This window comes from Dipodomys ordii, unplaced genomic scaffold (genome assembly GCF_000151885.1).
Source record: "Dipodomys ordii isolate 6190 unplaced genomic scaffold, Dord_2.0 Scaffold126, whole genome shotgun sequence".
NCBI lineage: Eukaryota > Metazoa > Chordata > Mammalia > Rodentia > Heteromyidae > Dipodomys > Dipodomys ordii.
In genome coordinates, this window is record NW_012267342.1 from 5,314,606 (window position 1) to 5,339,678 (window position 25,073).

Consider the following 25,073-nt stretch of genomic DNA (forward strand, 5'->3'; position numbering starts at 1 on the left):
AAGAAAGAAAGAAAGAAAGAAAGAAAGAAAGAAAGAAAGAAAGAAAGAAAGAAAGAAAGAAAGAAAGGAAGGAAGGAAGGAAGGAAGGAAGGAAGGGAGAGGAAGGGAGGGAGGGAGGGAGGAAGGAAGACAGGAAAGAAAGAAAGAAAAAAGAAAGAAAGAAAGAAAGATGTCAATGTTTTTATTGCATTTATGAGGAGACATATTTGGAGTCAGAGCTGAAGTCAGTCACATACTCCAACATTTCCCAATATATATATATATATATATATATATATATATATCTAAACCAAGCACACAAACAAATAAAACAAGATAAATCAAAAACAGAAAACCCAGCTATAATAATAATTCTTATTCATTAAAATGTTGATTTAGAATTTGGGGAATTAACAAGAGTGTTTTGAATTCTTTAGAATCACACATTCTTTTATCCCATTGTCTTGACGCTACATATTTAATGAAAGTGTTGATTGTTTCTTCACTAAACATAATTTAAATGTAATTTTAAGCTCTGACTAATTGTCAAGAGGACTAGTATCTATTTTCAATGAAATGTAAATTATCAGGCTTAATTTTATTTTCTCACAGATTGATTTATTTTCTTTGGAGAATGTAATACTGAGATATCAAAACAATGTTAATTATTAATGGATTTTATCCATAGGAAACCTCTTTTGTTTTCCAGGATAAAATAGTTTTTGAAAGGTCATTTAAACCTTGTTACTAAGAAACAACAACAAAACAAAAACAAAAACAAAACAAAACAAAAGCACTTTGCTTCAACAATAAGGAACACAAAAGATTTTTTTCAATCAATTAATCACAAAGCAAGCTTGGTGAAATCTATAGTGTCTCCAGAAATGTGCTTATTGAAAACATTAAAGGGAATAAGAGAAATGTAATTTATAAAAATAAATATTTATAAAGTACTTAATACAACAGAAACGTGTCCACACTTATTTTTGGATAAATTTTAGCTTTTTTATACTGAAAGAATAAGTATGAGAATTTACTATGAACAGAAATGTCTAGTTTAAAGGTATACTTAGTAACTGAAATGAGAATTTAGATGAAGATCCTCACAATTGCCCTGCTTTATTTCACTGCTAAAAGATAATATTGGCAAGAGTTAACTAATTTCCATATTTACTAAACTGTGGTTTTCCATTCTTACAATGTAGCTAATCATTATGTAATTAGTAAAATCTTAAACATTCAGCAATAACAAAATATCAACCAAATAACAAAATAGACACAAAGAACATGAGTAAGCTACAAAATAATCAGTTACTCATCGATAATGGAAGAGTAGACATGCTTTATTTGAGACTAAAGAAATAAAGGAAATTTTGTTGTTTTCCTGAAGTTCCTTGTATTTATGTTAACATTCCTTCAGATCATCTTTGAATTGCCAATAAGTATGTCCTTATTTCCATACAGTTTTGACCCTTCCCTTAAACATTATATCCCAATGCCACAATGACCAGATTGCTCGCTTTCTGTGAGCACATTTATTTGAGGTCTGTACTGGTATTTGTGAAAACACTGGCTTCTTTTTTGCAGCCCCAAACCTTGAGCAAAATATGTTTGTATGTCACACCACCAATTTCATTTCTTTCCTAATATATAATATTCAGTAGTATCAACATTCTTCATGACATCATACTTTGTTGTCATTGGTGCTCTGCCTTCCCTTAAACAGAAATCAAGAAAGTTGAAGACAGAAGCTTCCATGGACACACACTGTTGAGACATGTTGTGGACCTCTGACCAGTTATCCACTTCCAACTGGAAGGCAGTGTGTTTAGGGAGGGCCTAGATTTGTCCTTATGACTGGTTCAAAGCTGTGAGCATTGTGTCATGAGTAGGCAGCATGTCCTTGGAAATGTGTCCTGCATCATTGGGGAAAGAGCAGCACAGAAGTTTTGTCAATTAAACTAAGGTGTAAGACACAGGTTTTAACAAGAAGCATTTGCCTTTAGCTTTTTAGAAAGTGATGAGAACCTTTTCCTTCCCTTCATGGGAGGAAATTAAAAATATCCTCAGGTTGGGATAAACAAAGGTTATGTCCACAATCTTTCAGTGAATGCTATTAGTCCGTTGATAGCTGTCATATAATCTACTCAGGAGTAAACCTTGAGAAAATAGCTGCCTTAGGTGTAGAAATTACTGATGTATAATAGTTACTAAAATTCTAGGAGCAGAGTAGGACTAATAGACACATGGCTGATATATGAAATGTAGGGTCCTTTTGCACATGCAACATATAATGCTTTTTACTCTGCAAAGCACTGTAAAATGAAGGCAAGGTTAAGGCATAAAATCTACTAAAGCAATAAAAATTATCCCCTAAACTAATGTCACAGTTTGAATCACTCATCAGATTTATGAACCCATATTAGCTACCTCCTTGGGGGAAATTTTAGCAGTGTGTGTGTGTGTGTGTGTGTGTGTGTGTGTGTGTGTGTGTGTGTGTGTGTGTGTTTCTGATATGTGTATGCACAGGAATTTTCATTTTCATTTTTTAAGAAACTAAGGGAAAATATTCTTTCTGTCCTGTAGAGTTACCAGTCTTTCAACAGCAAGTATTTAGTCAAAGAAAAATCATTTAACTATTGGATAAATTCTAACTATCAGTTGCCACATTTCCTCCAGGGCTCTGCATTTATTTATTTATTAGATTTCCCAAATTGTATGCTTGGTTTAAATAGCTCCAGGGCAAAAGCACAATAAAATTCTATTAGTTAAAAATATAACCAGCATCAGCAACATAAAAACATAACAGTAAAACAGCAGGAGCATATACATATAAACATAGTCATCATTTCAGCACTCCTTTGGGACAAGTCATATTACACAAATAGATTGTGTGCCAGACCCAGAGGCTAGGAAACTGGGGCTCTGGGGAGAAACAGAGGCCAGGAACACAGGTTGAAATGGTCATCACAAAGGAAAGCAGCTCTCCATTCAGAGGAAAACCAAAAGTTGTTAACAAAAGATGGTTTCCTTCTGACAAGAAAGTTAAAAGGAGGTAAACTGCATGACATTCTTTAAAATATTTTCTAGCTAATGAGGTCAATATTCCTAAATACTGATACACACTCAAGTGTGTGTGTGTGAGAGAGAAAGAGACAAAGCAGAGACAGGGACAGAAACAGAGAGAGAGAGCAGAGAGGGACAGAGAGGGATGAAGAGAGACATAGGGAGAGAAAGACAGAGACAGAGACAGAAAAACAGAGGAAAAGAAAGATTGTGGGAGTTCTGTGTTCTAAAATTATAAGTGAGAGTGAGAAAGGGGAAAGAAGCAAAATGTATCTATGTTTGTGTATTTTATTTTAATATCAGCTGAGTTCATGAAGATGAAATAGACTCATAAATGTGTGTATCTCCCTTTTTATTTAATGCAAATATAAAATACATATAATGCACGATGATAATTCTAACTTGGAAACCATAAGATTCTTTGGCATCTCCTCTCCCTCATCAGTTATGTAAATGGCTCATAAAGTGGTCTCTATAGACTCTATATCTGATCAAATCAGAATGTAACTTGGAAGTCTATGTAGTATTCTCTGTGGGAATTCTTCATGGCTGCATGTAAACCATTTAGCATTAACAAGATTGTCAAGGTCTTGAGCCTGACCACCTTGCTCATCTTTCTTTACCACCTTCTCCATTCTCACACTACACACATTTTTTGTATTCAGCTACCTTTGCTCAGAATTTTTTAAATTAAATGTGTTTTTTATTGTAAAGATACTGTACAGAGGGGTTATATGAGCAAGGTAATGAGTCCATTTCTTGTCCAGCATTGTTACCCCTCCTTTGTTTTCCCCTACCATCCTTTTCTTCCCCCCTCCCCAACTCCTCCCTCCCCAACATCCCCCATGCAAAGTTGCAAATTTCATTTTCAACATAGTGTATTTTACATCTATTGTTACAATGGGTCAACTGTATCCTTACTTCAGCATTTTGTTTTTTCCCTTCCCCTCCTCAAATTAGAAAAATGTATATACAAGATGCAGGACACTAAAATCAAATACAGTGACAAAAGAGGTTGTACCATGGGGGAAGAACATACAAAGAAACAAAAAAAAAAACCACATTGTACACTATAAGTACATTACTAAGAACAACAAGAAAGATAAAATCTCTTGTGTCTCTATCTTGGTGTTCATTTTGCTTAGCATCAGGTTGTATGTACATAGCTTTTGACCTCTTCTGCTTGTCACAGACATATAGTTGTTATTGCAGATAAGGGAAACCATGGGACCTATGTTTCTTTGAGTCAGGCTTACATCAATTAGTATACTTTTTCCAAGTCTTTCCATTCCCTAACTAATTGGATGATGCCATTCTTTCTGATGGAGGCTTAGAATTCTCTCTCTCTCTCTCTCTCTCTCTCTCTCTCTCTCTCTCTCTCTATATATATATATATATATATATATATATCACATTTTCTTGAGCCATTCATCTATTGAGGGGCATCTGGCTTACTGGGTCATCGGGGAGTTCCTTGTGTAGTCTTTTTTTTTTTCATCTTCTTTTTTTTTTTTTTTTAATTGTGAAAATACCACACAGAGGGGTTACAATTACATGGGCAAGGTGATGAGTATATTTTTTATCAAGCATTGTTGCCTCCTCTTTTGTTTTCCCTTCCCAGCCCTTCCCATCTCCACCCCACACCCCTACCCCCGCCCCGCGGCCTCCCCTTCCCCCCTCCGGGCAAAGTTGTAAATTCGTTTTTCAACAAACGACTTGTACATCTCATTGTTGCAATGGGTCCACCTGTATGCCTATTAAAACAGTTTGTTTTTGCCCTTCCCCTCCACAAATTATACCAACATCAAATACAATGAAAGTATTCAAATGTTTTTTTTTCTTTCTTGCAATTGTTTCTAACATATTTATAAGATGATTTCTTTGTTGCTTTGTATGTCCCTCCCTTGTGTAGTCTTTTCAGGAACCTCCTTACTGCTTTCCAAAATGGTTGAACAACTTTACTTTCCCACCAACAATGCAGTAGGATTCGCTTTTGGCCACATCTCCTCTAGCATCCCTTGTTGTTTGATTTCTTGATTATAGCCATACTAACTGGGATGAGGTGGAATCTCAATATTGTTTTGATTTGAATTTATTTTATGGCTAGAGAAGTTGAGCATTTCTTCATGTGTCTCCTGGCCATTCTTACTTTCTCTTCAAACAAGTCTCTTTTTAAGTCTTGAACCCATTTATTAATTGGGTGGTTGTTTTTTTGAGGATTTGTTGTTGGGGGATTTAATTTTTTGAGTTCTAAGTATATTTTAGATATGAGACCCTTGTCTGTTATATGGTTAGTGAAGATCTTCTCCCAATCCATGGGTTTTCTATTGATCTTGCTTGCTAAGTCCTTTGCCATGCATAAGCTTTGTAGTTTCATACAATCCCATTTGTCCAATATTTGTATGATTTGTTGTGTTTCTGGGTATTTATTAAGACAGTTTTGCCTGTGCCATGAGCTCTAGAATTTCTCCCATTTCTGCCAGTGATGTTTTCATGGTGTTTATTTTTACTTTTCATTGTGTAAGCTGGCTCCAGCAAAATTCATTTATCCAGACTCTCTAAATCTACTCATATTCCATAATAGCAATTTTTCCTCATAGTAGCCAAAAGTCAAATCAAATAAAATCAAATCAAACTAGAAAACTAAAAACACAATAGGATCCATCAGTAACACTGCTTTGTTTCAAGCTTCAGATACACTGATACAACTTGAGATTATATTACCACAGTTCTTAATAAAGCTCCCCAAAACGACGCCTCTATCTTCTCAGATCAATTTTACGACCTCCCTTTTTCAATTTCTTCTTTCTCTCTCTAACATTTTTTTTTCTTTCATTAAAGTTATTTCCTACTTTTCACTTGCTATTCTCTCTGCATATATTTTTGCCTTCATTTTTGCTCTCCTTTTATGATGTTGGATTCATTTCAGAGGTCAACTTCTTTCCCCCTTCTTGATATGTTCATTATAACTTCAACTTTTTTTATGACAATCATTCATGACATTCACAATATATTCCCAGTTAGGTATTTTTCTGGTATGTGGTATTTTTGTACTCCTAGGACATTTGCAGTTTAGCTGAAAGCAACCTGTTTAGATTGAACTTATGAAATCAAATTTCACCTATGATCTGTAATAAGCTATGCATATTCCGTTCATGGCAGACATCAGTCTATCTACATATGTTCTTTACCTCATGCCTAGTAAGCACAAGCATTCCAGGAGTCCATTGTCACTTAGTTTGGATTATCTTGGGACCACAGTGGGGATAGCACACCAAGTCATCCACAATGGATGTGAAACAAGAATCATCTTTTACATCATTTTTAATTTAAGATCTAGATATTTGGAATGTGTTTGCTTCTCTTATTCTCTGCTACTCCTTGACATTATTCTGATCCATTTTTTGTAGCATGTATTACCTTCTAGTTAAACTAGAGTAGTTTGATGCCTTTAGTCAATACCTACATACTTGTGTTTCCTCTTATATAAGGCAGTAATGTCTCTATAATGTTTCCTCTCTATTCTACTAAAAAACAATTTCACATATCGCAATAAGGACATTGAAAAGCAGATCATGGACTCATGTAGTCCAATATCCTCAGTTTAAAGTAGTGAGCCAGGTCTATAACCTATGCTACTCAGCAGGTAGAGAGATCATAGGATCACAGTTGGAAAGAAAAGTCAAAGAGTTTCTCATTTCCAGTTAACCATCCAAAAGCCAGACCAGAGACATGACTCATGAGCAGAAATCATATCTTCAAACATACACAGAAAAAGATAATGAAACAAATATGTGAGTTCTCTACTGCTAACTAGATCTTGATTACAATTGACTAAATTTTCTGATTCCTTGGCTCTTTCCTTTTTCCTTGACTCTCATATAACTATAGACATAAGCATAAGAAGGTGAAAATCCTACTGTAATTTAGAGATTACTGATTTTTTTTGGGGGGGTCCTGTTGTGGGGCCTGAACTCTCGGCCTGGGTGCTGTCCCTCAGCTCTTCATCTCAAGGCTAGCACTCTACCACTCAAGCCACAGTGCCACTTCTGGCTTTTTTTCCCCCTGATTATGTGGTACTGAGGAATCGAACCCAGGACCTCATGCATGCAAGACAAGCGCTCTACACTTAGTCACCTTCCCAGCCCAAGATTACTGATCTTTCCATGAAAGATTGCACCATGATTTTACAAGAACAAAATGAATGTTAACATTTATTAGAAAATAAATATATAAACAAATAAAAATTAAAAGCAATAATTTAAATACTAAAAAATTCCCTGACTCTTGTTGATAATTACATGAACTAACATATTTTCATTCTAGAACTACACATAAGAAAATCCTTTCAGGAAGCAAGTAATGATATAATCATAAAGGAACCAGACTCTAGGAGAAATTGTGTTTATTGACATCCTAACTCTACTACTTATAATCTGCATAACTACAAGAAAATTAGTACTATTTGTTTCAGTAAAATGGAATGCTCTGAATTAGCACTTTGTTTTATTCATTTATTTTCTATTTTTCATCAAAATAAAAAAAACAGATTGATGACCTTTGTCTCCATTAAATTTTAATACAATCCAATGAATGCTGAACAAACTACCATATCCATGCAAGGTACAAAACTCAGGGATATCTAAGTGTTAATATTCCTTTTAGAGTTTGCCTTGAGAGACAAGGTAAACTCTGGAATCTGTTTTTTAAAAAAGTATAAGATATTACATGTAATTGCAAAAGTTTTATAACTATATTACATAACCATAAAGTTCCAGAATCTACAGACTTAGAATAAAAGACTGTATTGTAGATAGTTTACTTTTTTCTTTTGGAAGTACTGAGTTTTCAGTTTGAACTTAGGGGCTTTTCCAGGCAGTTTGCCACTTGAGTCATGCTCTACAACTCCATCTTTTTTTATTTTAGTATAATTTTAAGATAAAGTCCCACACATTTTTTTTTAGTGCAGAGGTTAGATTAGAATTCCTTTTATTTTATTTCAATGTCTTCTTATACTTATTATGATAGGTTATGCACAAAGGGTCACAGTTATGTAAGTCAGATAAAGAGTACATTTCTTTTTGAACAATACCCCTTCTTATCTTGATTTCTCTCAATTTTTCCCTCCCATCCCCATCCACAAGTTGTATAGTTCATTTTCAACATAGTTCCTAGTGAATATCACTGAAGAACTTGTTCATCCTTTGTCCCACCTTTTCTGTTCTCCTACTCACCTTCCCAAAGACAGATTAAGGAACAAATTAGACAAAAGAAAAAGAAAACAAAAACAGGAACAAAGAAAATTTAAAAACAAAACTCTTATTTCCATTTCCAGAGTTCATTTTCATAAATATTCCTGAATATCCACTTGTAATCAGAGTCCAAGAAGATACTCCTCAGTAGATGAATGGATCAAGAAAATGTGATATATATGTGTGTACACACACACACACACACACACACACACACACACACACATATATATATATATATATATATATATATATATATAATGGAATTCTATGCCTCCATCAGAAAGAATGGCATCACCCAATTAGTTAGGGAATGGAAAGACTTGGAAAAAGTATACTAATTGATGAAAGCCTGACTCAAAGAAACATAGATCCCATGGTTTCTCTTATCTGCAATAACAACTATATGTCTATGACAAGCAGAAGAGATCAAAAGGTATGTACATATAACCTGATGCTAAGTGACATGAACACCAAGATAGAAACACAAGAGATTTTATCCAAAGCTATTGTGGCTTAGTTTTCCTTTCCTAATAATATTGCCCTTTGGTCTCATTGTATGAATGTCTAGAGACCTGTATAATTTGTCATGTCCAAGTGCATTCTTTTTGCCATTTAGTATGTTTACCTACAGATTTATAGGAACATTCTAATTACTATAAATATGGGAAATCATGCAACCTATTTCACTTTCTGGCTTACTAGATTTAATATTTTTCCAAATCTTTCCATTTCCTCAGGAATGGTATATATTGGACTATAATTCCCTTAAGTCTTCCTCCCAAGAAGCTAGGATTAGCCAGGCATTGGTGGCTCATGCCTGTGATCCTAGCTACTAAGGAGGCTACTGAGGATAATGGTTCATAGCCAGCTCTGGCATGAAAGCCCGAGAGATTTTTATCTCCAATAAACTACTCAGAAAACCAAAAGTGGTGCTGTGGCTCAAGTGTTAGAGCACTAGCCTTGAGCTGAAGAGCTGAGGGATAGAGCCCAGGCCCAAAGTTCAAGCAGGACAACCTACAAAAAAAAAAATAAAAAGAAGCTAGGATAATATGAGTGACCATTCTTTTGTTTTGTTTTGTAGAGACTGACATTGAAGATTTCTTGAATAGCTGTGATTAGAAATATTTGAAACTATGACAAGCCATGATTGTTTTTTTTTCTTTAAAGTTAGTGAGCCATTAATAAAGTGAGTGGACATTAATACATATATATATATGTACATATATATATATATACAGAAAGGGAATATAGGTTAATATATATATATATATATATATATACAGAGAGAGAGAGAGAGAGAGAGAGAGAGAGAAAGGCAGTATAGGTTGGTAAGAATATTGACCAAGACAATAACATATATTAGTAACATGTAAAAATTTAAACATTAAAAACATACGCATGGAAATTATTAAGACAATTGGTTCTTTATGCAAGTTTTTATATTCATAATGACATATTACATTTCCTTCTCCAGGATACACTCTAGTACATGTCCTTCTCCTGGCCACATTCTTGTTTGTAAGTTATTGTAATTTAGTTATTTGTAATTTGGTTATTTGTGATGATCCTTGGGCCAAAAAATTATGAAATTTATGCAGCTATGAAATTGGTTCCATTATTATTGAAATTTTGATGACACTAAGAAATTCCCAGAAGCCAAAAATATAAAAGAATGTAAAATCAATATATATGATTTAACTTTATTAAGGTTAATGTAATTTTTCTGAAATTAGAAAAGTTTTCATGTAAACATTCTTTCCTCCTCTACACTCAAATTATCCTGTTCATTCATTTACCTACCCATTTTTTGAATCATCTCTAGAAATAATATTGATTATACCCTTGAAAAATTAGAGGTATTTAGGTAGGAAAAATTCAAAAAGGCATAAAATGACTGGTGTGAATGAATACCATGGTGATATTAATTAAAACAAATTTTTATTTAAAAGTATCCATAAATTTGGTCTTACTCCCTAAGAAACTATGAAAGATATGTTTAGTTATAGGATTATTTATATATTTCTATAGAAGTATTTATGAAGAAAAAGAAACAATTTGCCAAGGGAATAAAAGTTAGGATTACTATTGAAGCAAAATAAATAAAACTTTCCAATGGATTCCTAGAAATGAAGTATGAAAAGAGAACAAGCCAAGAACAACCTTTAGTTATCTATTAACCTACCAATCATCCACAAACCAAGCAGGAAAGTATTCTAGAGATAAAACAAAAGGAGAATATAGCCTCATGAAGGAAAAAAGAAATTGAAGGTGTACAGGAAAAGAGAAGTAAAAGGACAGAAGAAAGTTAGGGAGGGAATGAAGAGGGAGAAAGGGAAAGGAAGGAGGGTAGGAAGAAAAGGTGAAGAAGAAAGGAAGGGAAGGAACAAAGCAGAGAAGAAGGGTGGGAAGGTAGGGAAAGGAAGGAGAGAGAACTTAAATGATATTATAGTCTAATGAAGACATAATGAAATTTGTTCGTGGTCTGTGCTATAATGAAAAACGTTATTGTCATTAAACTTGCCCTGGTATAAAACAGGCAATTATTGGAATCAAATTTAGCATCCCAAGAACTGTTCTACTCCTCAAGTTACTGAAGAATCCAGATTTGTAAGAAGACAATATCATTTTCAAATGTCCAATAATTTGTTGGTCAAATTAAACATCTTGAGGGACAGATTTAATGTAATAGTTTCCAGTCTTCAAACTTTTATAGAATGTACATAAAATTGAAAAAGGAACATTATAATTTAGGTGTGGGGGATAAGGGGAAAGGGGGAGTGGGGAGTATAGTTGAGGAGGTGGGAGGGAAGGGATGGTAGGGGAAAAACAAAGGAGGAGGCAACAATGCTTCATAAGAAATGTACTCATTACTTTTGCTCTTGTAACTGTACAGTATTTTTCACAATAAAAACATAAAAAATCAATAGCTTATATCTTCTATTCTTATTAGATATCTTATTAGATATTATCTTGGTAGATATTAGATATTCTTTATTAGATATCTTCCATTCTTATTAAATATTATCTTATTAGATATTAGATATTCTTATTACATACTTTATTAGATATTTGAAACTACTAAAGAAAAATTTAGCTCAGAGTGTAGGTTATGAGTCAAATAAGACAAGATTTACTTTCTCTCTCTCTCTCTCTCTATATATATATATATAAAATGTATATATGTATGTGTGTAACAAAAGTTCTACAGTTGAAAAATTTACCGAAGATCATTCCACTGCTACATAAAAGTTGACTTCTTCACCACAGAACTACTCAAAGAATTAATAAGACCATGAAATCTATTTGATTTGTCAATTTCTTCTTCCCAATCCTGAAATAACATAGCATTTCCAGGTTATATTTTTGGCGTAGCGTTTACAATGACCACTGTAGTAAATAAACTATATTTCTGTCTAAGACAATTTTCAGTTACGAAAATAAATATGTTAAGGAAATTATCACATGATGATCCATATATATTTCCTGTTTGTGCTCAGGACTATTATCAGTGTATGTGTTCACCAAATATTTTGTGTAATAATGACCATGATATATCCAGAGTTAGAATGTTTTTGAATGACTAGAGAAGTAGCTTGATTTGAGAATGGGCTTAAAACCTACCCCAACTGTAACACTTTCTCTGAAAATCAGATGTGATATTGTAGATGTTCTCAGTAATGGTTGCTTTTAATGAATTGTCCCATAGTTGTGAATTGGAATTCTTTTTTCTACTTCTTTCTCCCTGGTTTAGTAGGAACATTTTTCTTGCTTATTTATTATTAAAGAATTATGGATCTGGAGAAGCAGAATTTTGTCTTAAAATTATAAAGTCCTTGAAAGTCTGAGTCCAAAACAAAACCATTTTACTATAAAAATAGCAAGAATATTTTATAATTAAAGTAACTACTTATAAATATCAAATTTAATCTTCACAATAATGCATTAATCTTTATTTTATAGTTGAACAAATAAAGTTCTCAGAACACTAAATGGCTTCTTTGGTTGCATCAGTCTGATTAGCTATGTACTTAATTGAGTCAGTGAATCTAATCTTAATTCATCACTAGAAATCTCTAGAAAACCAAACCTTTAAGCAATAGGCAACTCACATCCACTTGCTTCAAATTTATCCCAATTTATACTTGAATTGCTCTCATATACAAATTGTACATAAATTCCTAGATATAGCAATGTTACTTCTAATATTAATTTGTTAAATTAAAGTTTTGATTCTGCTGTGTGGAGTCACAGACACCTGGAATCCTACCTACTCAGAAGGAAGAAATCAGAGGCTTGTGGTCTAGACTGGTTGGGCCAAAATATAGAGTATATTTGAAAATCAGCTAAAGCAAAATAAGCTGAAGGTTTGGCTCAGTGATAGAATGCCTGTCTGCCAAATGTCAGGCTAATACTTTAAACCTCAGTGCTGTTAAACAACAATTTTGGCATAAACAATACACACACTTGACAAGAATATGTGGAAATGATGTTTAGTATGCTTAATAATATTAGATATTATTATAAATTATAAAATAATTATTATAATCACATCACTCAATTGTTGTGCTATGAAACCTACAACATGTATATGAACACACAGAAACACATTTTGTCACATATATGTATATATATATATATATATGTATTATCAATTATCTCCCAACATTGTATTTTTAACTTTTAATGAAGCTTATTGGAAGAATTTTCCAATATATTTAGTTAACAAGTTTGAGACAATAACGTCTATTATTTGTGTCATTGACCAAGTTAATGTAACTGTATAGTGCAATATTAAATTCTTGTGTATAATTATTGAGATTCTAGAATTGAAATCATACATTCTGATGAAGTATTTATTAATCTTCAAACTTTTTGTTAAGCAGACAACAGTAATATTTTTCATTACTTCTTATTAATTTGTAATAAATTACCCAAAGAAATGCCAAATAGATCAACCAAATAAAAGTATGATGTGAGACTTTGTTTATGTACCTTAAAGAAAAGTCCTTCACAGATCTCATTCTCAACTCACTAATTAAAGGCATAATAAAATATTGATGTGGCAATTCAGTTGTTATTTCCTAATTTGCCTAGCACATCCAGGAATTAAATGGAAGGCAAGAAACATGATTTCTTCTAATTGCTAATGTTTTCTAAATGCATTTGAAAATACTGGAGAATTTCATAGCTATTAACTAACACAAAAACATATATTCTCTCTAGCATCATAATAGTATCTGAACAAAGAAAAGAGTGGAAAGATTATCATCATAGAAGATAGTAATTTGTTCACTGTTTTGCTCTTCCTCTCCCTATTTCATTTCGAATGAAGAGATCCGTTCTCCTGCTGGCTGTAATGGCAATGAGTTTCAGTGCCACCCTGATGGAAACTGCATTCCTGATTTGTGGCGTTGTGATGGAGAGAAAGACTGTGAAGATGGTAGTGATGAAAAGGGCTGCAATGGGACCATACGAGTGTGCGATCACAAAACCAAGTTCTCCTGTCAGCGTACAGGTAAGCAAGAACCTTGCCTGCACCTTCTCTTTAGGTATGTAGATTGTAGACCCCTTTGGTTCTTCTTCAATTTGTATGGCATCTTGAAAAAAGGTGTTTACATATTCGATAGATTTGCTCACATTCTTCTTGTAATGGTGAAAATGGAAAATGTCTACTCAGTAGTATCAAGGGCCCCACAGATTTCTATGAATGATTTCTCCCGGAACTCATGAGGCACAGAGAGGTTGTTAACTTGTGTAAGTTCACAGAGCCAGCATAGCAGAGATGAGTCTTGAACCCAGCCAATTTGCATTCAGTCTGGAACTTCAGTCAAAAACAGTTGCATTGTATACATAAATTGCTCTGTCAGACCGCAAAAAAATTCAATACATAATCTAAAAATTAAGTAAGGGAAACTGTGGGATGGGAAGGGTGGGTGAAAATGTTAAAAAGGGTGCCATTGATCAAGAGGCACTGTATTCAAAAACTGATTTGTTAATGGAAACTCCTTTGTACAATAAAATAAAATAAAATTATTTTTAAAAAAATCAACCAGATGTGTCTGCTTAACCACAGCAGCATTTAATTCTGCATATAAAGCCTATACTAAAATGTAAATGAAGATGACAAATCAAAAACAAAAATTAAATATAAAAAGCAGAGCTGTACAGGCTTTAACAAAAAACAAATACCAATTTCTAAATTCTATTATGCTGCTGCTTGATTCCATTATGATGAAGGCTCAGTAACCATTCAAATATCTGATTTATTTTGAGTCACTGAGAATACACCATTACTTTTCATAATATGTAATAATATAGATAGAAGATATTTTCTTGTAACTTTTCCATTTTGTGTTACTATAGGTATTTGTTTTCCTGTGTATATTGAGTTCTTCTTGACGGGAATAAACAAACTTATTTTTCTTTCTACCAGATTATGTGGTGAAAATATAATATAGACTATAGTAAGAAAAAATAGAATATAATTAACTATTGGGTTGCATTGTATTGTTTTATAAGACCTGGTTAGTGTCATCATTCAAATAACTCACAGAAATACTTTTCTTTAGATTTCTGGCTAAATTCTTGAATCATTTCCTTAATTTGAAATTGTTTGGAATTGCTTAACTCTTTGCTGTTAATGATTCACATATTTTCTTATCCCCAAACAATATGGGAAAAGCCTCCACAGTTGTCATTAACCCCTGGAACCTCATGGTACATGTGTACCTAAGAATGTAAAAAGGCATTTTTTTCTAAACACAGGAATTTGTAATAATTTAATTTAAAAATAGATATTAGATAGTCTATATATACATATATGAATGCTTCTATGACACTTTTGCACCCACAATTATATGACAACTTCAATCATTACATGAAAATTCTCAATTTAGAGAATATTCACTAAAAGGACACATGATTAATGGCTTAAAAGTTATATTTTTGCAATATATCTTGATGGGCATATAAGATATTATTAAAGAAACAAATTATTGACTACCTAAATACACTTTTAGTCAATAAGTGACTTTGGATGTCATTTGACTCAGATTAACATAATTCAAAACACATTGCATGTAATTAAGCCCACTAAAAGGCTTTTGCCATTTGTCTGATCAGATTAATCTTGAAATACATCAAGTAATAGGAATATGAAACTGAAAAAGTATTTTAAAACAAATTACAAATTGGTGTGGAAAATTCTTAGCTTAAACTAGTTGAGCACACTATTGCAATTCACCATAGTTCAATGTAATCATGAAGACAGCCTGTAATTACAATATGAAATTACAATATGAAAAATTAAACAATAAAACCCTTTGTGAACAGTGTTTACCAGAAGCAAAGAAAAGTAGAGTTTCTTTTGTGGGCATCTGTGAAAGTAGACACATGTAATAGCTTCTAATGTTCTATAGCCTAGTAAGGTAACCAATATTGACAACAATACTGTGCATTTTGAAATAGCTGGTAAGCAAAATATTGATGTTTTTCAATACAAAGATATAAATATTTGAGATGGTGAATATGAAAAATACTCTTTTCTGATTATTGTACATTGCACATATACATCAAAATATATTGTATCCCATAGATATAAGCAATTATGTGTCAACTTTAATACAATTATATGTTAAAACCTCTTTTTAAAAAGATCTTCTCAGTCCTGGGAAGACAAATCTAAGAGACTCTTGTCTCCAATTAGCCAGAGAAAAGCCTGAACTGGAGGCGTGGCTCAAATCTAAGGTCATCAGCCACAAGTAAGAAGTCAGGGAGCTGAATTCTAGCTCCAGGACTGGTACAAAAGAATAACTAAAATAGACTATAAGTAATAAATTTTAAAAAATCTTCATAAACAGGTACAGGCAACTCACACCTCAATGCCATAAGCTGAGACCTGAAGAATCTACCTTTGAGGTGCCTTGGGCAGAAATATCCTAAAGACATGATTTCCAATTAGACAGCAAAATTTTAGACTAGAGTCATGGCTTAAGTAGTAGAGTTCCAGCTAGGAGAAAAATAGTTGAGTGAGTGCCAAACCCTGATTTCAAGCACTGGTGAAGGCACACACGTGTGCGTGTGCGTGTGCGCGCGCACACACACACACACACACACACATATAACAATAGTTCCTTATATTTAAGTTCTAACAGCTCTAATGTTAACACATACTAATTAAATTTTCTGTACATAGAAAATAAGCAGCAAAGTCATTTAAAATTATGATTCAGAAAAAAATAGAAAATTACAGTTGCTACAAATTATATCTCATATATAACAGTGAACTCATAGGAGACATCTCAAAAATATTACTCAATTTAAGCACAATCTAAGCTATGACAAAGGTGGCTGATTATCCATGAAAAATCAGATTCTTAGAGATACATTTTTGTTTTGGGGGAGATTTGAATTATACCTTTAATGAAGCTGTGAATAAGACATCTGGTGCTTTATCAAATTGTTCTCAAGTTATCTACAATTTTGTGCATAAAACCAGAATTGTGCTTAAAAAGATGCCTCATTCGATGAGAGAAATGTGAAATGAGATAACTTAACTATCAAAGTTTGGAGGAGTCCTAAAGTACAAGCACAGAGTCATACTGAAAATACATTTTGATAAACACTGAAGGCACTGAAATAAACCACAAACACCAACACTAGATTAAAGTAAGTATATAACCATAATCCTTTTTATATACTTTCATATACTTTAATTAAATGCTCAAGTTTACAAAAATAAAGACCTTTAAACTATTCATGATGTTCAAATCAAAGTTTATATTTGCTTTAAAATATCTTTCAAATGCTGGCTTTATTTATTACCTTTCCAAGGTAATAAATAAGCATTTACTGATTACAGTGGCTTTTCTTTATACATAATTTTCCACATGTTAATATTCGAGTGTCAACGAATTAATAGTGTTATTTTTTAATCCCTATAGAGAAAAGCCTGAGAACCAAAAAAAAAAAAAAACTATATAACCCAGGAACATTTAAGAACTCATAATCTCAAAGAATCTGCCTTTAGCAAAGAACTGTATTCTAACCATAAACTGCTCTCATACATCCTAGAGCTAATATTGCACTTACATTTTTGATAGGGGCCCGGGGAAGAAATTTCAAACTCACCTCATGTGTAAAGTTAACTCAGAAATATATAGTTTAGATTGGAAAAATGAAAAAAAAAACAGATCTTGTTTAATTTACAAAATGATGTCCAGGTTATGAGGAAAATAGCTCCCTCCTAGGCACGGAGAAGAAAACTGGACACTGCTTTTCCTCTTCTAGAAATTCATGGAAAGAAGAATAAAGGCAAGTTATATATGCACAAAGATATTCAATGAAGCCTTGTGTTTTTAAAAACAAAAATTAGAAACAAGGCATTATCTGGCATTCTGGAAACTACTTAACAATTACACTTCCATCACACAATATGCCACTCTAACATCTTTAAGAATGAATAAAAAGGGAATTCATATTGAGTTGAGATTTTAAGTTCACAATTTGAACCCTCTGTTTACTGATAAAAACACAGAAATGATTGTCACATATCAAAAAAGAAAATTAGAGAAGCAATTGATTTATTAAGATACAAAAGTTTCTTCTGAAGAACAGAAATAATGTACAGTATAAAATGTTGAGCTGAGTGAGGCTAGGTGTCTGGCTGGGTTTAGATATAGAGGTTAGCAAGAAAGAACACATTTTTAAGGTTAATGTGAATTAAATCTATCTCACATGAAGCTGCAGATTTGAGTCAAGTTTTCCACTAGAGACTGGAAAGGAAGCCCATGTATTTTTTAAATGACAATATCTGTAGCACAAGCATTTTAGTTGCTAGGTACTGCCTGGAATAGTTTTTTGAGTCACATGCTTAAAGAGATAGGAGGATGACTCATGAATGGCAATACAGCCAATAGCCTCTGTCTGAGTTAGAGATCAAATGGGACAAAATAGCTTTGTGAAAGAATCCTACGGAAAACAGATTCCACCAGGTTTGGTAGTGCACACAAATAATCACAGCTTCTAAAGAAGTGGAAGCAAGAGGATTATGACTCTGGGAGAAGCAGAGAAAAACTTAATGACCCCATCTCACAAACAGGCCAGCAAGGTGATAGGTATGCCTGTGCTTCCTCCTTCTTGAGAAGTGAGGGAAGAGGATCTCTGCTTGGGGACAGGTGGGGATAAAGTATGAAATACTATCTAAGAAAAAAGCTAAATGTAAAAGGATTGAGGAATATAGCTGAAGTAGTTACAAGAGCAACACCTTATGTTCAAAGCCCAGTATTGGGAAGTAAAACAAACAACAGATACATATCCATTTCTGATCCCAGAGCTCTGGAAATAATGGGGTGGACTGAATTAGAAAGTGTGATACCAATAACAGGGATAAGTAAACAGATGGAGAGAAAACTGAAGGCGCTCAACCATGATAATTGCAAATCAAACTTCTAAAATACACAAGGAAAGTAATGTCTAGGAAAATCAGCCCATGAAATCAGCCATTACAAAATATATTACTTGTGATTATTAAATTGAATTAAAAATAACTTTGAAATAAGAATATCAGGATCATCAAAAAAATTAAACCTAAAGAAAGAAAATAATCCACACATATGATATATGTATATATTATATGAAGTATATATATATATGATTTATATAATATACAGATATGTATAATAGATTTGTATATATCATATATGCATATATATCATAGATAAGTATATATGTAATATAAAACAGCACATATACATATTCTTAAATCCATAGTAAACTGAGACAAAAGAATTTCAAATCTAAACCAGTCACAGCAAATCACAGGAGTAATCCCACTACTCACAAGGCTTTGATTGGGCAGATCAAAGTCCAATCTAAAGAAAAGGTTTTCAAGTCCCTCTCATCATAACATAGAAACTGGGCATGGTGGTTTCTGCCTCTAATCTCAGTTTTACTCAGAAGTGTAGGATTATGTTCTAGGCTGGCACTGACCCTAACTCAAAAATAACCAGAGCAAAAGTGCTAGAGGCACAGCTCAAATTTAAAGTGCCTGCTTAGCAAATGCAAGGTTCTGAATTCAAACCTCACTGCTTCCCAAAACAAACAAAGATAAACCTAACCACAAGTTAAGTTCAAAAAAAGTCTTTTGAATTTTAAAACAATTGAGTGTTTATCAAAAGCTTTTCCTTATCTGGTGCTGAGATTTGAGAATCTCAGTTTGAAGCAAGCTTGGGGAGATAAACCTTTGAGATTCTTATCTCAAAATTAACCAACAAAGAGCTAGAAATGGAGGTGTGGCTCAAGTGGCAGGCCAACAGCTTTGAGCAAAAAATGATTGAGCTAAAAAATCCCTGTGAGGGTGGCAAGGCCCTGAGCTCAAGGTCCAGTACCAGCACACATACACATGCACAAGTACACATGCACACACACACACAACACATACACATTTTATATACACAAAACTCAAGATTTAAACAAATGCCTACAATGTTGATTTCTCAACGTGATTGAGTGGAGAAATGGCTAGGAATTTGCCAAAACACACTGGACTCTGTGAGAGGTTACCAGGCAGCATTAACAATGACGATGACCTACTATCCCACAGACCCAGGGCTCTAGTTTATGGGTTCCTGAGAAAAGAAGAAAGCCCACATTACAAGCATTCTTTCTGCTTATGGCTGTCATGAGGTGAGCATGCTCTGTCACATGTACCTGCTATCATGATGATCTGCTGTACAATGAATGAGTCCAGAATCACAAGACCCAAGAACTATGGACTGAAACCTGTGAAACCAAGAGCCACATGGTTCTTCCTTCAAATCATTCTCATGTAGTTTGTCCAGCATGAGACAATGAGCTAATGTCATGCACATAGACACTAAAATCATGCTCCATATTCATGGGCTAATAAGTAAATTACAACATGCATTTCACTTGAGAACTGACTAAAATGGGAAGTGCTGCATAGTAAAACCATTGTAAAGACTATAAGTACTACTAGACTTTATTATTTTCTAGCTGTTTTTAGATCACAGCAATATTAAACAGCAAGCACAAGGTTCTTTATTTTTTAATACATTTTCATTGTGAAAATACTGTACAGAGACGTTACAATCACATGAGCAAGGTAATGAGTACATTTCTTATCCAGTATTGTTGTTTCCTCCTTTGTTTTTCCCCTACCATCCCTTCCCTCCCATTTCCACAATTAAACTCCCCCCTCACCTCTTCCGCCCCCCATTCCCCTCAAGCATTTTGTACATCTCATTCTTGCAATGGGTCCACCTGTATCCCTATTTAAACAATTTATTTTTTCCCTTCCCCTCCTGAAATTATACCAACATCAAATACAGTGAAAACCGGGGTTATACCATGGGGGAGCGACATACAAAGCAACAAAGAAATCATCTTACAAATATGTTAGAAACAATAGCAAGAAAGAAAAAAAAACACTTATGTCTTTATCTTGGGGTTCATTTTGCTTAACATCATCTTATCTGACCTTCTCTGCTTGTCTCAGATATATACTACTGCAATCTCTTATGCCAGCTCACTTACTATGAGTATTCTGCACAAAAATGGCACGTTTTTCACTATCAGTGCCTGTCATTTTACACACAGGCTATATTTTATGCTGGGATTTACTCCTGCTGTTCAGTATCCCCTGGATAGTGGAAAATATATAAAAAATATGTACCCAGATCGAACATCATGTTCAATAGCCTTGATGCTCTAAAATCCTGTTGTTAACTTGCTCATTTTTATTTTCCCATTTGTCTCTGATAATCAAAATCTTTTAATTGTATACATATTTTTGTTTTTGTTCTAGAATGAGCTTCATAGTTCTTAAATAATTGTGTGTATGAACTTTTCATATTAGCTTCTTTCACTTGGTTATAATATACAGTTATTTTTTTCCCTGTCCTATTTTTTCTAAATTAAATAAATTTGTTTAAAACATTTTGAAAACCATTATTAAGAGCTAAGTATGGACTTTCTGTAGACAATATTTTTAGGAAAGTAGAGTAAAATAATTTATTAGTGAATGGGGAAAGAAGAGGGCTATGGTTCTCCTGAAATTCCTGATAGAGTTGCAGGTGTTTTCCTTGGAAGGAAAGGATGTACTCTCATGATTCATTAACTCTCCTTCCCATTTATCACTTAGATTTGTCTTTCACTTTCCTTGTCCTTAACTCTCTCTATTCTTTCTTTTAATTTTAAAATATTTATTGAATACTGAGTATAAGTAAAGCATTTCATAGATTCATGGGTTTTTTTCCTGAATTTCTTTTTTTCTTTTTTTGGTTGGTCGTGGGGCTTGAACTCTGGGCTTGAGCGCTGTCCCTGTACTCTTCAGCTCAAGGCTAGCGCTTTACTACTTGAGCCATAACACTACCTCCGGTTTTCTAGTGGTTTATTGGAGATAAGAGTCTCACTGACTTTCCTGCCTGGGCTGGCTTTGAACTTCAATCCTCAGATCTCAGCCTCCTGAGTAGCTAGGATTATAGGCGTGATCTACCAGTGCCCAGCTCCATCACTTTCTGAAATGCTTTTGTCTTTCTGTCTTCAAAAGGATTGTAAAAAGAATATCTAAGAAACCTCATTTTCACTCTTCAGTAATACATATTTCCTACCACTTTGAAATTTCATAGTATTCTATAATAGTTATATGGGATTACCCTTTTTTAAATTTAATTTAATTTTTTAAATGAGCTACAGTAGAACTTGTGTCATTGTAAACTTATGGTCCCACAAAGTCTTCCATCTTCCACATTAGTATCTAGTCAAGCACATTACATTCAATAAATATATGCTAAATGAACTGAAAACAAACATTGGTAGAGAAATAAATATGTATTAGCTCTAAATGGAAAAATTAGTAACAACACTTTCCATCAAACACCAGTATTCAAAAATGCTTTATAAATCCGTTAGATTTTCTCAAAAAAATATTATTAATCTTTGCAACTAATATTCTTTAAATTAATTACCAGTTTATCAGAAGTTGTCCTATGATAGCATATATTATATTTTTATTTAGATAAAATTTGTGTGAAGTAAGTGAAGCTGTTTACAAAGATACTTTTTTTTTTTTTGGTGGGGTTTTGATACTCAGCCCTACTGTTCTACTTGAAATATGTGCTTAGCCCTTTTGTCTTTAGTTTGTTTCCTGGTAAGGTTTCATGCTTTAATTTGTCTGGTAACTGACCATGATCTTCCTGCTTCTATGTCCTAAAATGTACAGGTATGTGCCACCATACTTAGCCTAAGGCACATCTACTTTTTAGGTTGAAAAGAGAAGTTGAATAGATAATATGAATTTATTTGAGGAAGCAAACATATTTTCCAGAGGTTTGGAATACTTAATGTTCCTAGAATTGCTGCCTTTATACTAGTGTTTAAATTGTATATTTCAAGGCAACACAAATCAAAACAGCCCTTATGTCTGTAGTGTGTATGTGCATGAGAGTTTAGTAGCATTATATCAGCATGTGGCTTTTTTGTTAGTTTACATGTTCTATTTTTGTTGCTACTTGGCCATTCTTATTTTGTTTGCTCATAGGAAAACCTATGATTACTGTAATAATATTGTGCATATATAGTTATCAATTTGAAAGAAACATTATGAATAAATCAGAAAATATGTAGAATTCTACCTAATGCTTATCATCTAACATGTTCTGTGTTTTCTAAGGAAAATTTGTAAGTGCAAAGTGATTTACTTGGTAATGATTCAAACATTTTCAGACATTCTTATTTGTTAGATATTTGCAATTTCTGTACTATGTTTCAGTATTACGATATCTATTGGCATTCTGAATGATAAAGATCCTTTATACAAGGAAACCTGTAGTATTTGTTCATCTAAGATGTAATGTTCAGGGGCTGGGAAGGTGGCTCAGTGGTAGAGCGCTTGCCTTGCGTGCTCGAGGCCCTGGGTTCGATTCCTCAGCACCACATAAGAAAAAAAGCTGGAAGTGGCACTGTGGCTCAAGTGGTAGAGCGCTAGCCTTGAGCTGAAGAGCTGAGGGACAGTGCCCAGGCCCAGAGTTCAGGCCCCATGACCGGACCCAAAAAAAAAGATGTAATGTTCAATCACATAGCTAGATTAAAAAAAAGTTTAAGGCATTTATATGTAAAATAACTTAGAAAATGTAATCTAATACTTTTTATTTTTATTTTAATTATACCTTGTATTGCATACTGGTGGATATTCAGCTAATAGCTAATACAATTCCTTAGTTTTAAAATTATACTTTCCTGCCCGGGCTGGCTTTGAACCGAGATCCTAAGATCTCAGCCTCCTGAGTAGCTAGGATTACAGGTGTGAGCCACTGGTGCCTGGCTTTTTGTTTGCTTTTTGTTTTCCCCCTGAGGTGAACTTTTGAAAAAACATTTTTTCTTCTCTACGCTACCCTCAGACTATGGTCCTCCAAATTTCAGCCTTGGCTTCCTGAATAGTTAGAATTATAGGGATAAATCACCAATGCCCATCTATTTGGCATTCTCTTTGAAGGCTCATGCACATACATATGGTATGAGAGATCCAGATTATATATATAAATAGAAGGAGGACTTTTGCTAAAATTAATGATTTACCTACATTTGGGCTTCTGACAATCACAAACAGAATTTCTAAATACATGGCTATCAAAGATGCTGATATACAAATGTGCATTTAAAGATTCCTTTGAAAGTACTGTAGTTTAACTTTCCATTTTTCACATTTTTTTTTCTTAATAGGATAACTTAAAACTAAAAAGAAATAGTAAAGATTAAACATTAAGAGCAATTTAACAACCAGGGCAGGAAGTAGTCAACTGCTATCCTGAAAATACACTGTCAAAGTATCAGCAAATAGATTTCTTGCTAATGGCAAGTAATTCTGCCTCTGAGTGAAGACAATAATGGCCATTCATTATGAGTGACCTGATTACAAAACTGGAATGCCTGCTGTTTCTGTTCCCTTCAGGGAGATGCATCAACAAAGCATGGGTCTGTGATGGGGATATCGATTGTGAAGATCAATCTGACGAAGAAGACTGTGACAGTTTCTTGTGTGGCCCACCCAAGTACCCTTGTGCTAATGATACTTCAGTCTGCCTTCAGCCTGAAAAACTTTGCAATGGGTGGAGGGATTGTCCTGATGGGTCTGATGAAGGCGATCTGTGTGGTAATGCATGTTTAATGACATTTGCTTCTTTCTGAAAATGAAAACAATTGAATCTACATATTAGTCATGATCGGAGCATTTGTTTCTTTCATTAATTTCCTACTAATCTTACTTTTACATGGAAACTTAGCCACAAATTTTCAGGTACTGTATGTCTACTTAATGTTTTTAGTGTGATTGGAAATATCTGGAGATATTTACCTAGAAAAGCCCAGACTAGACTGGCAAATTCTTTTTTTTTTTTTTAATTTTTGGCTACCAATCCTAGGTCTTGAACTCAGGGCCCAGCACTGCCCCTGAGTTCTGTGCTCAGGACTGGTAGTGCTCTATCCCTTGAGACATATCTCCATTTCTGGATTTTTGGTGGTTAATTGGAAATACGATACACATGAACTTTCCTGCCCAGGTTGGATTTGAAACAGGCCCAACTACCCAACTCATTTAATAACTACACCATGCACTCATTTAGATTTGTCAATGCAGTCCTCACAAATGAGCAGATTGCTGTTGTCTGTGAGTCACAAGTGAGAGCGAAGCCTGTCTTATCTATGGATGGAGTTTGCTATTACTCTGAATTGTGATATGATTTCTGTTATTACAAG

General features: G+C 33.7%; 1 protein-coding gene across 1 annotated transcript in view; it reads left to right on the top strand.

Annotated features, from left to right (window-relative positions):
• Lrp1b (low density lipoprotein receptor-related protein 1B) overlaps positions 1 to 25,073 on the top strand; it is a 1,500,426-nt gene that overhangs the window by 860,630 nt on the left and 614,723 nt on the right. The window contains exons 21-22 of the mRNA XM_013030060.1: positions 13,633 to 13,815; positions 24,271 to 24,471. Coding sequence (XP_012885514.1) covers positions 13,633 to 13,815; positions 24,271 to 24,471 — 384 coding nt within the window. The remainder of the gene's footprint in view (positions 1 to 13,632; positions 13,816 to 24,270; positions 24,472 to 25,073) is intronic.